The sequence below is a fragment of the Phocoena phocoena genome, chromosome 1, assembly GCF_963924675.1.
Source record: "Phocoena phocoena chromosome 1, mPhoPho1.1, whole genome shotgun sequence".
Taxonomy (NCBI): domain Eukaryota; kingdom Metazoa; phylum Chordata; class Mammalia; order Artiodactyla; family Phocoenidae; genus Phocoena; species Phocoena phocoena.
Genome location: NC_089219.1, coordinates 143,703,317 through 143,716,603, shown reverse-complemented (window position 1 = coordinate 143,716,603; position 13,287 = coordinate 143,703,317). Strand labels below are relative to the sequence as shown.

General features: G+C 43.0%; 1 protein-coding gene across 1 annotated transcript in view; it reads right to left on the bottom strand.

The window, feature by feature from the left end:
- The window catches only part of PTPN14 (protein tyrosine phosphatase non-receptor type 14), a 100,573-nt gene that overhangs the window by 48,196 nt on the left and 39,090 nt on the right, over positions 1 to 13,287 (bottom strand). Inside the window, exon 3 of the mRNA XM_065881421.1 lies at positions 494 to 591. Within this exon, the coding sequence (XP_065737493.1) occupies positions 494 to 591 (98 nt within the window). The remainder of the gene's footprint in view (positions 1 to 493; positions 592 to 13,287) is intronic.

Here is a 13,287-nt window from a genome sequence, read left to right as displayed (position 1 = left end):
TGAAAGATATGTACTCTAACACACGTTTGTTGTTCCACATTACAATCTTGCATTTAAAATTTCTCTCTTTAACTGTGTCGGAATAAATTACACTACAATGTTTTAAGCTCTCACACTTGAAACTGATGTGAAAGTCACACAGTCATAGCGTCAAGCCACAAGATATGACCATGTTGGGCAGTGACAAAATTCTAAGAAAATGTTCCACCAACCCTGCAATGTAGCTTTACTTAGAGGCAGGATGAAAGCTGCTGTTTCTTCAAATAAAACTAAAATTATACAAGCCTGAGCAATTCGCAAACAGCTTTGAGAAATCCAACATCCTGCCTCTAAAAATCAGTATCTCTGCATTTTTAATGGAAGATACCCTGAAATGAAAAGTGAGAGTTACTAAGGGATCGTTTAAGTAAATTTAACTTTTCCCTCTGAGAGGCCAGCGACACCAACATCCGACAGAAGACGGACTGTCACACACCGGTCCCCACTCTCTTACCTTGCACAGCTAAGCCCGCCAGCCGGATCACCTGTTCCAGCGTACATCGCAACCGCCCTTCAAGCACGTCTTTTTTGACTTGCAGGTAATACTGATATCTGTTCATGGAAACAGAAGAACAAATAACCTTAAAAACACATACTTGGAATACATTCCCACGACATCGATGCCTCTGGATGTGAAACCTTATGTACACAGCAGGATACACAGGTGATGTCGATAAAGGTCAGGTCTATAGAAGATGGAAAGTGACCTCTGCCTGTGTTTATCTTTGTTTGATGTGGCAGGTGCCACGTCCCGTTCACTCTGAGTTTGAGAGCGTTCTCATCACATCATTTCACTGCGGGCCGGCAGGATGAACTACTGATAAGAACCAGCTCTTCACAACAAGAGACCAAGAACGAAAACGCTCTTCCACACTTCGACAACCACAACAGCACAGCTGCCAAAGCCATATTCAACAGTGTGTGCACTCCTGAAAAACTTCTGGAAACACACCATTTCTTAAACCCCAAGGCTTGGGAGAGTAGAAGACAAATAGGCCAAATCATTGAGAATTCTGCTAATGGACAGGATAAAGCTTTTCAGAGCCGGGTTCACCCTCCACGTCTGTGACTCACAAAAAATCTAATCAAATGTGATACGGAGCCTTCCAACCCAAAGTACGTCCTCCAAGCAGCAAAGTTCAGACGGACAGAATGTGCCCATACACAACATCAACCTCAGACTAGACCACTCTTCTAGAAACTAATACAGCGTTATTGTTTCCTCGCCAGTAAAATCGCACTTAGAAATCTCCTCACCCCAAACCTTTACATCCCAGGACTCCACTTCCTTTGACCATACTCTTAGAACACAGCTACCTCTAGAACAGTCACACTTTTTAGGCATTAATTCTTGGCAAATGGTAACCACCTTTTTGCTCCTGGTAACCATAAGTCTGTACTTCTTCAAAATTTTGGCATGTCAATCAAGGGAGCTCAGGAGTGACCCAAAGCCCAGCTCTCGTGGAGAGAGGCAATCAGCCCTGAGAGCTAATTATTGCTGCCTCTACCTTGATATCATGGACATTGCTACATATCAATCCAATACCTATTTGAACAGAAGAATCAGGCTCGACAAAATAGTCTCTACTTCTCTACTCTTGGGTTTATGGGACAAGGTAAAGACAACCAGGTCTGTCTCTGGTGGGAAAACCTACACTCAAATTAGAAGGACCAACACTCGGCGTTATCCAAAGTTTTTTTTAGTCAAACTTAATGTCTAATAGAAAAACAACCTATTTTTCCTACCACCATTCTATCTTTCACCTAAAATATTCAAGATCATTTTACAGCGTCCAGTAGCGAATCAATAATTTGACTACTTGTCAATGTCGGTTGACTAAATCGATTAATGTACATAACAATTACCTTCACTGCTTTTCAGAGACAAGTCCCTGGTACCTGTAGAAAACCTTTGTGTCCACTCACCACTCTGAGCTCAGTGGACACTGCCCTGACCTCACCTAGTCATTATATCCTTAGCTGGTTAGAGGCATCGTGGATTCTAAATCCCAACAAATAGGAACAGAGGTTTCATATAAGACCTTGTGATTAAAAATCTTTTGTTGGTAATGAAGTGGCAGCTCTGCTGTTTCCGAATGTGCACAGTTTAGAGCTAATACTAGACAAGATACTTTGAAAAATCCTGTGAAGTTGAAGGTACCACCTTTGTGTGTGTGTGTGTGTGTGTGTGTGTGTGTATTTTTTTCTTTGTTGAGGGAGTTTCTGGCAATAATATATGATAGAGGGGAAAGGGGAAGTCATGACCTGCCTCTTCATTCTTCATAGGAGAGAATCAGAGTAAATGAAAACATTTTGAAGCAATAATTGTAAACGAATTAAAAGAAACAGCATGAGAGTGAATCAAAGTATTGAAGACTAAAGAAACCTGAATTGTTGCAGTTAAAATATGCCATGTTCCCCTCTGGCTTCCTTTTTTCCCCTGTTCACTGAGGTCAAGTCCCCAAGCTCTGGCATATTTTTCAAATGTTTCACACAAGGTGAGTTACCATCACAGAAGGGTGGTCCCATGCATTCCCATGATCCACGTGCCTGCTGTGTGCCTGAATGTCTCCCATCTCAAGGGGAAAGAGACAGCCAGCCTGCACATGGCAAGTGCCAAGGATCGCAGGTTCCATGGTTTCATTCAGCAAACCAAGAGCTCCAACAGAAATGCACCTTTGCTTCAAGGAGTGTGCACCCTATCGAGTCCAAGCAAAGCTCAGGGCTTCTATAACCTTACTTAAATAACAGATTTATGCCTAAAAACATAACCTAATGATGCACACTATTAGTTCATCTCCTAGGAGAAAGCTCAGTAAAACCTAAACTAAGAGGGAAACACAGGCTTCAGAAGCCTTCTTCTCATGCAAAGCTACAGCACATGTTTTCTGTTGCATCCTCCATCTTCCTTCATGGTTTGTCCTCAGCACCCACCGCCATACTCTTTCCCTGTCCCCAGCCTGGTTCTCAGTTTTCCTCTGGCACCTGTCTTGTGCCTCTGGGCCCGTTCTCCAGGAAACAGTAAAAGGTCCACTCGTTCACGTGAGGAAACTTTTCCTTCAAGAGATTTTAGGAATTGCCCGGGAGCCATTCAGGAAAGATCTTTTTTTTTCCAGTACGCGAGCCTCTCACTGCCATGGTCCCTCCCGGTGCAGAGCACAGGCTCCGGACGCGCAGGCTCAGCGGCCATGGCTCACAGGCCCAGCCGCTCCGCGGCATGTGGGATCCTCCCGGACCGGGGCACGAACCCGTGTCCCCTGCATCGGCAGGCGGACTCTCAACCACGGCGCCACCAGGGAAGCCCAGGGAAGAACTTTTATGTTTATAACCTAGCCAGTTCTCAAAAAGGAGAACACCTTCTTGTAGAAACCCAGGCAAGCAAGGGGGTCCTTAGTCATCAAAGACCTTTTAAGTACCAAGTGTTCACTGTGAAAGCAGATAGGTCTTTGAAGAAGAGCCACTTAGAATCTGAAGACCATACTTTCAAAACTGGGGGAATAAGAAGAAAAGAGGGATGACGAAAAGTGTTAACATCATCCTATGGCCAGAGGAGCCCGCTGTGTTTTTCTTCAGAAAAATTAAAGGATGTTTAATTTTTTTGTTAATAAAAACAACAACAAAAAACCCCCAAAGGACTAAAAAAACAAAATCTCACAATAGGAAGGAATGTTAGTGTTTATTAAAGAAAGGTACAATGGGATTCTAAAAACAACAGCAAGAACAACACGCACAAAACCCAAAAACCCAGACAAACCAGAAGACATAATTTCAAGGTGGGGAAGGATGGTAACATTTGCCTACTCGTCCGTCCTATTCAAACAGTGTTTGAAACTCTTCTACATGCATTCACTCCTTCGTATCTGGAGTTGTTTCGACTCATTTTCTGCTCTCCAAGCCCAGGAGACACATGGATATTAACGAACATTCATTAAGCACTTCCTGTACGTCTAAGTCGGCTAGATGCCGAGAACATCCTGGAGAAGGCTAAGACAGTCGGCCCTGCAGGGATGCTCATCATCTCTCGGGCCACTGCTGTCACGTTTCTCTCTCCATTTAAGGGTTTAATGTTTAAGAACCAACGAGAAAAGCATCTTAAAAGGTGTTATCCTAGCATTATCTTCCATAGCTAGGGCCTTTTACACGTCACCTTGGAGGCAAAAATGATTAGCTGAGACCTTGGGAAATATAATCCACAGCACCCAGCAAAACAATAGTTATAGTTTTCTTACCCTGCTGATCCCAACTTTCATCCACAATTATCACTTCTATAAAATGTATAAGCAGGTTCCATCTATTATAGATCCATCCCACGCTAGGCAACAGCGAATCCCAATCCACTAGCAAGGAACACCAGGATTGTTCCCGGTCATTTAGGTTAAATGTAGGCTTGTGCTGGTAAGCAAAACCAAGGAGCTGAAGAATGCAATGCCCCTGCCTGCAAGCCATCCAGACTACGAGAGAATCTGAACAGCGTTAATGATATGGTGTGATTGCCATTTGAGATTGTGGATATTACTACATGAGATCACAGAAACAGGAATGGAATCTGAACCACTTTGCTAATTGATTGTTTGCTACATTTCTGCTCAAAAGGTACTTTTATAAGATATAATAATTCTATCCTATATGAAGACCAAATTAGAGAATATGAGCTGAAATTCTATTTCTAGAATGTTTGGTTTTTGCTTATTTTTGATTAGAGATTCAATTCTAACAGCAGTAAAATATAACACTGAATCCTATTCTGGAAACATGCAATTTCATGGAAGTATACTCCACTCCACCCTGTCATAGCTTTGGGTGGAGGGGAAAAGAAAAAAACCAATCCTTGTGCCAGGAAAGTAAGTATTTGCCAACTTTCCAAAGGGATCCTCTTTGAAAACCCAAACCCACAAGGAAAGCTTTTAAATATTTTTTATATTCAAAGACCTGGAAATAGTCCATCTGACTGCTGAGGTCCAATGAATGGCTTTAGGTGAAGATTTTGCTCTCCCTCTAAGAACTGGTGAACATAATTATGCTTATTGAACAAGGGTAACATTTCTATTTTCAGTTTTTTGTTTTATTTTGAATCTCCAGAGATTAATTTATGGATTGAATGCAAGTTTCTCTGGGTGAAGCAGTAAAGGCTTCCTGATAATTGGTGCTATTAAACATCACACTTGGAAACTGACAGACACTATAAATCCATCCCTAGAGGTTTCATCTATCTGGAATACTTCTATCCAAACTCAAGAAAATATGTGACTTCTCCATGTTCTTTCCTCCCCCTAAGATTTTGAAAAGAAAGGTTAAAAAAATGCCACACTGGGGCTTCCCTGGTGGCGCAGTGGTTGGGAGTCCGCCCGCCGATGCAGGGGACGCGGGTTCGTGCCCCGGTCCGGGAAGACCCCACATGCCGCGGAGCGGCTGGGCCCGTGAGCCATGGCCACTGAGCCTGCGCGTCTGGAGCCTGTGCTCCGCAACGGGAGAGGCCACAGCAGTGAAAGGCCCGCATACCGCAAAAAAAAAAAAAAAAAAAAAAGCCACACTGAATTAAATCAGTAAAGCATGCATTCAGTGGTATCAAAGGACTCTTTCAAAATTACTCCCCATTACATTATCCTCAATGTTTACAGATGTGCTGCTATGATCTTTCATCTCTTATTTTAATTTATATATGAGGGCTTTATCTAAGCACTTATGCAAGTATATTTCACATGCAGGTCTGTTAATACTTCTCAGATTGAGAAATTCCACACGGTATTCTGGAAAGTATGGACTGTACCGCCACAGAACCACAAATAAGGCAAGAGAACCCAGAGGCCGAGTACGTGCTGCTTTTAAAATATTCCTCCCACCTCTCTCACACGTGAAATATTCATTCCAAGTCCAGTTCAGCAGAAATGCCTCAAACAGGGAATAGCCATGAAAATCTGAAAACTTTAAGATGTGGTTTCGGTCATGCTTCTACCCAAGGGCTCAACATAACTCAGCCTAAATCACAGGATGCTGGAGACAGGAGGATGGTAGGCCACTATCACTGCTCTGAATGCTGCCACCCTCCATGCGGCCTCCCCTCCCAGAGCGTCATAGCCGAATTAACTCTGAGACTAGCTTCGGGATCAGTGAAATGGAGGAGGGAGTGACACATGCCAATCCCAAGCAGAAGCTTTCCAAGCCCGTGCCTGGTTCCCAGCTCTGCTTCCCTCTGCCCTGAGACCTGCAGTGTCCAGGTAGCACTGCTGCCTGGTTAGCCTGACCACCAGGGAAAGAAGGCAATGGACACAGCACACATGTAAGGTAGCAAGAAATGAGCCTTTGGCTCTGAAAGCCACAGAGAGGTGGAGGTCATATACTATTACAGCATGACTTAGTGTAAGCTACTTAATAAGGGAAGGATTTCGAAAACTCACGCCCAGCTCTTCTGTTTCTAGAGAAGAAAACTCTGTTGAGGAAGGAGAATGACTTGCCCAAGGTAACACTGCTCCTTGAAGGCAGGACCACACAGACCAGAGCCTGGAGCTCCATTTCTGCATGGCAACCTCAGAGGTGATGAGAGTGGGATGGGATTCCCAGCCATTGCAGGCAAGTCATCAATTTCACTGAAGTCTAAAAATAGAAATGAAAATGCAAACACCACTGCTGGGTGATTTTCATGATTCCAATGCTTCTAAGGAAGGGCTTCAACAACCAAGCTGCCCTCCCCTCCCTCATCTGTGCCACAGCATATGAGACAAGCATTGACATAGAAGCTTTTCTGTAAAAACATATTACATGACATGTTTCATACTTTGGCCCTTGGATTATTCAGATCTGTTTTTTCTCCCAGAGCAGCCTCTGGGATATTTCACTTTCCTCCCGAAGGTAGAAGGAAGGGAAAGGAGACTGAGTTATGCATTCTAACGACTCATTGACAACTTCATAAGATGCATAGAGGGATAAAAGTAAAATCTAGAGATCGGGGTCTCCAATTAATAGGCTCCTACCTAGAAGGAGAGGCTGTATGCAGAAGCCAGTGCAAACTGGGCCCTTAAATGTATATGTTGCCAAATGCAACATTTTTTAAAAAGTAAACAGCAGTTCATCAGTAACACACACAATCTTTACTGCCTTGCTTTGAGTAAAGATACTTCTATATTATGGATCATTAAAAGTTACTCAGACTTGGGCTTCCCTGGTGGCGCAGTGGTTGGGAGTCCGCCTGCCGAGGCAGGGGACACGGGTTCGTGCCCCGGTCCGGGAAGGTCCTACATGCTGTGTAGTGGCTGGGACCGTGAGCCGTGGCCGCTGAGCCTGTGCGTCCGGAGCCTGTGCTCCGCAATGGGAGAGGCCGCAGCAGTGAGAGGCCCGCGTACCACAAAAAATATAAATAAATAAATAAATAAAATAAAAAAGTTACCCAGACTTCACTCTGTTAGTGAAGTTACCCAGACTTCACTCTACTAAGGTATTAATAACACTTGAAGCTGTCTGATCGGCACATACCACCCATGCATTGATCTCTTTTACCCCCACTGCCCAAGGATATCTGAGACAGAAAGAAAACGCTCTTTCGTAGTTAAAAACAGGTGAGTGGAAGCACTTCGTATGCTCTAACTGTGGACCTGCAGTGTCACTGCTGCTGTCAGACAGCTACATCTGCCTTTCCCTCCTCTACAGTTCAAGGTCCGGCAAACCCTCTTATCTCTTCCCATGTGCATGGTCAGTAGGGATGTGACAATTTAGAGAGAGGGAGCACATCAGTACCATCCTTAAACTCCTCAGTCTGTGAAGCTTTTCCATAAAACTACTGGGGTGGGAGGACCAGAGGGAGAAACCAGATTGTTTTGTCATTGTTATTATCAAGAAAAGAGTAAGACTTAAAATGTCCTCTCCTCACTAGAAAACTCCCTTTACAATCAGCAATATCAGAAGAGTCTTGCTAGAATGTACTGGAGACCCAGTTCTCCCAGGACAGTGCAGTAGGTACCAAAACGCTCGCATTGCTTTCTGGTCAGCATTCTATTGGGCAACTAAGAAATAAATGTACAAGCTTTCTACCATAAAAGACAAACGTGGGAGGTGGGGGGATGTTGGGGACAAGCTGTCCTAGAATTCTGGGACACAGGTTGGCAAAGAGCATAATTTTAACTCTTAGATTGACAGAGGTACCGACACAAGAGAAACAGCACATTCCAGCCATTTCAAAGAGTGCTCACAGCTGTAAATCCAGATAATGGACAGGGTGGCCCACCCTGCTCTCCACCTGCCAGGACCAGATAAACAGTACATACGCGGGCATGGAACCAGACAAATGGGAAGGCTTGCCTCCCTCGGCCCCTCTGTCCTCAAAGCCCCCGAGAAGATTTCAGTTTGTGATTATTCGGGTATAATAATGTGTTTGGTTCCTGAGCCATGTACTATCTAAACTCTTTTCTATTTAATGAATGTTCGAGTTGACAGTCAATTAATACTCTGCCTCATCAAGCAGCTGACAAAGTCCGCGTTCCTGCAACTATGCAAAACTGAAATAAACCAACAGGGAGGAAGAAACGAAAGGAAAAGGCTAAAACCATAACTCCACAAAGAGAACCTTAAAAGGAGAAGTTTTTCTTTTTGCCTTTTTTACACCACAAGCCGACACACATGCGTACATGAAAATACAAACACGTGCATACACTCAAACACATACAGACATGATTGTCCTGGCAGAACTTCAGTCCCAGAGGTTTTCAACATTCGCTGATCAATATCCTATATTGCCAGAGACACCTAACTTCTTACTGAGACTCCTTAAGTTTCAGTGAGTCAAAGGATTGCAATTCTTTCCTGAAAAGGATAATGTTTGTTTAAACGCACCCAAACACACACAGGCCTCAATGCTAGTGAAAAAAGGCCAGTAACAGCCAGGTGTCGCAAAAGAGAAAAGCATGCCCCAACCTGATCCTTACTCTCTGCTCTTGAACTCCTGCATTAATTACAACAAATTGCAGGGAATCGAAGTACAGTTTATGTGTACGATAAACTCCCTAATAATAGCTTATAATTCAATCAGGGGTTCTCTTTAAAATAGAAAAACTCATTCTCTACAATACATCCTAGAGAGAGAGCATGAATACCCTGACATCCCTTCTTTCTGTCCCATTCTACGCCATTGGGTACAGATTCCTCTATAGCAATCACACCAATGGAATTTTAAAGAGCCCAATAGGTTTCACTGTTGTGGACTGTGATGCCTTGAACTAGGAAGACAAGGCGACAGCACTAGAAATACCCAGGCTCAAAAGAAAACACTGTCCTCAAGTGTGTGATGTTAAAAGAGAACCTGAGTCTGTTTTGCTCCGGCTTAAAAATCTCCAATGACTTGGAAGAGTTCAGCAGTTCCTCAAACGTTGAATATGGAGTTATCACCTGACCCAGCAATTCCACTCCTAGGTATATACCCAAGAGAACTGAGAATATGTGTTCACAAGGAAACTTGTGCATGAAGAGCAATATCATTCATAATAACCGAAAAAGAAGAAACAGTCCAAACGTCCATCAACTTATGAATGGCTAAACAAAACGTTTATTCCATACCATGGAATATTATTTAGCCATAAAAAGGAACAAGGTATTGATACATTGCTACAACACGGATGAACTCTGAAAATATTATGCTACGTGAAGTAACTCAAGACACAAAAGGCCACATATTGTATGATTCTATTCATATGAAATGTCCAAGAACAGGCAAATCCATAGAGACAGAAAGTAGATCAGTGGTTGCCAGAGGCTGGGAGACAAGGGGAGGGGGAAAGACTGCTAATGTTATGAAATTAGATAGTGGGAATGGTTGCACAACTTTGCATACATAGTAAAAACAACTGAATTGTATACTTTAACGTGCTTAAAATAGTGAATACCATGTTATGTGAATTTTATCTCAAAAAAACAAAATATCCAATAACCCTAATCAGGAAAAACTTCAAACTCCTGATACAGTACACCAGATTCTTCATGATACACTCAGAACTACTTTCTTTTTAATTTCATGTCTCACCAAACAGCATATACTTGAGTTGTAATAAGTTTACTGTGCTTCCCAATACCACCCCCTTCCTGTTTCCTCTGTCTGAATGCCCTTGCCCATCCTTCTCCATTTGGACAATCATCATCTACTCATCCTTCAGAGCCCTGTTGAAATGTATGTCCTTTTGTAAAAGCTTCCCAAATCCTCTCATCCAGTTAGTGAACCCCTCTCCCAGCTCTGAAAGCACGTCACCCGGGTGACCCTGCACTGTTGTCAGCACCTCTCCCGCTCCACACAGACTGGGGACTGGGTCTTTCCATTTAATGTCAGTACCTGGTGCCAACTAGACACTCGATAAATGTTTCTGAGTAGATGAAATACTGACAGAGAAACAAGGACAGAGGGAGGAAGCGAGACTAGTCACCTCACAGGAAGATTATTAGATGTTATTTCTATGGTATGAAAGAGGCACCTGAAAGTTTCAGAAATGTAACCCATCACATATCTGTTTTTAGGCAAAGGGAAACAATATTCCTTCAAAGACCTAGAATAGTCAACACAACGTTAAAGGAGAAGAATCATGTTGGAGGAATGACACTACCCGACTTCAAGACTTACTATAAAGTTACAGTAATCAAGACAGTGCGGTATTGGCAAAAGAAAAGACAAATAGATCAATGGGACAGGATAAAGGGCTCAGATACAGACCCACATAAATACAGTCAACTAATCTTTGACAAAGGAACAAAGGCAATACTATGGAACAAACATAGCTTCTTCATCAAATGGTGCTGGAACAACTGTGAATCTACATGCAAAAACATGAATCTAGACACAAACCTTACACCTTTCACAAAAATTAACTCAAAATGAATGATGAAACTAAATGCAAAATGCAAAACTATCAAAATCCTAGACGATAACACAGGAGAAAATCTAGATGATCTCGGGCATGGCAATGACTTTTTAGATACAACAACAAAGACACAAATTCATGAAAGAAGTAATTAATAAACTGGACTTCATTAAATTTAAAAACCTCTGCTCTGTAAAAGACAGTATCAAGAAAATTACACGACAAACCAGAGACTGGGAGAAAATATTTACAAAAGACACATCTGATAGAGGCCTGATCCAAAACATATAAAGAACTCTTAAAACTCAATAATAAGAAAACAAATAACCCAATTAAAAAACAAGCCAGGATTTCCCTGGTGGCGCAGTGGTTGAGAATCCACGTGCCAATGCAGGGGACATGGGTTTGAGCCCTGGTCTGGGAAGATCCCACATGCCGCGGAGCAAGTAAGCCCATGTGCCACAACTACTGAGCCTGCGCTCTAAAGCCCGCGAGCCACAACTACTGAAGCCCACATGCCATAAGTACTGAAGCCCGCGCGCTTAGAGCCCATGCTGAGCAACAAGAGAAGCCACCACAATGAGAAGGCTGCGCACTGCAACCAAGACCCAAAGCAGCCAAAAATAAGTAAATAAATAAATTTATTAAAAAAAATAAAAACAGGCCAAAGACCTTAACAGACAGTTCATCAAAGAAGATATACAGATGGCAAATAAACACATGAAAAGATGCTCCACATCATAAGTCATCAGAGAAATGTAAATTAAAACAACAATGAGATACTACTGCATTACCTATCAGAATGGCCAAAATCTACAACACTGACAACACCAAATGCTGGCAAGGATGTGAAGCAACAGGCACTCTTCATTCATTGCTGGTGGGAATGCAAAATGGTACAGCCACCTTGGAAGACAGTTTGGTGGTTTCTTACGAAACTAAACATACTCTTACCATACAATCCAGCAATAGTGCTCCTTGGTATCTACCCAAAGGAACTGAAAACTTATGTCCACACAAAAGCCTGCACACAGATGTTTATAGCAGCTTTATTCATAATTTCCAAATTTTGGAAGAAACCAAGATGTCCTTCAGTAGGTGAATGAATAAATAAACTGTGATACACCCAGATACTAGAATATTATTCAGCACTAAAAAGAAATGCGCTATCAAGCCATAAAAACACATGGAGGAAACTTAAATGCGTATCACTAAGTGAAAGAAGCCAATCTGAAAAGGCTACATACTGCACGATCCCAATTATATGACATTCTGGAAAAGGCAAAACGATGGAGACAGTAAAAAGTCAGTGGTTGCAGGGGGAGGATGAGTAGGCAAAGCACACAGATTCTTAGGGCAGTGAAAATACTCTATCTGATAATATAATGATAGACACATGTCATTACACATTTGCCCAAACCCATAGAATGCACAACATCAGAAGTGAATCCTAGGGCTTCCCTGGTGGCGCAGTAGTTGACAGTCCGCCTGCCGATGCAGGGGACACAGGTTCATGCCCCGGTCCAGGAGGATCCCACATGCCGCGGAGCGGCTGGGCCCATGGGCCATGGCCACTGAGCCTGCGCATCCAGAGCCTGTGCTCCGCAACGGGAGAGGCCACAGCAGTGAGAAGCCCGCGTACCGCAAAAAAAAAAAAAAAAGGCAAAACTATGGAGATGGTAAAAAGATCAGTGGTTGCAGGGGGGGGGAAGATAGATAAGATAAAGATATAATCCCAGCAACTGCCTAACAAAGCCAGTTCTTCTGTAGATGAGGTAATGTCCCAGAAATGAGGAGAAAATACTAAGGGCTTGATAAATGTTTGATGAATGAATGATGGAATGAAAGTAATTAATTAATTATAAATCCAGAGAGACTATGATAAAAATAGAAGTTCCCAGCCTATATTAAATCACATGGTTAGACCCACAGGGTATCTGATTATTACTGGTGACCACGAAACTCAGTATGGATAGAGGTGAATGGGGAGACCACTGGGTACCAGGATGCTATCTTCTTCAAGCCATTTTCCTGCTATCAGAGCAGGACAGCACGAAATGAAGGCCTTCTTCAGTTCTTATAAACGAAATGTGCTGGTCTACCCAACTCTCACACACCCACTGGACTCAAGAAACAACTGAAGATTCTATATTGGCCACAAGGCAAATGACAAGCCAAGCCAAGGGAACACCCTCCAGCTGTGGGAACCTCTAGTCTAAAATAAGTGTTGGAAGGGAATAATCTGTCAGTGACTGTGGGGTTTTTTTCTGCTCACAGTGACGGGCTGAGAATCCTTCCTGCCTTTAGCTGTCTTCCGCCAGCCCTGTCCCTGGGCTCAGACACCTCAGTACTCTGTGTGACCAGCACCACATACGTCCTTCCTCCCAGCATCTCTGTCATCGAAATCACGATGAAATCC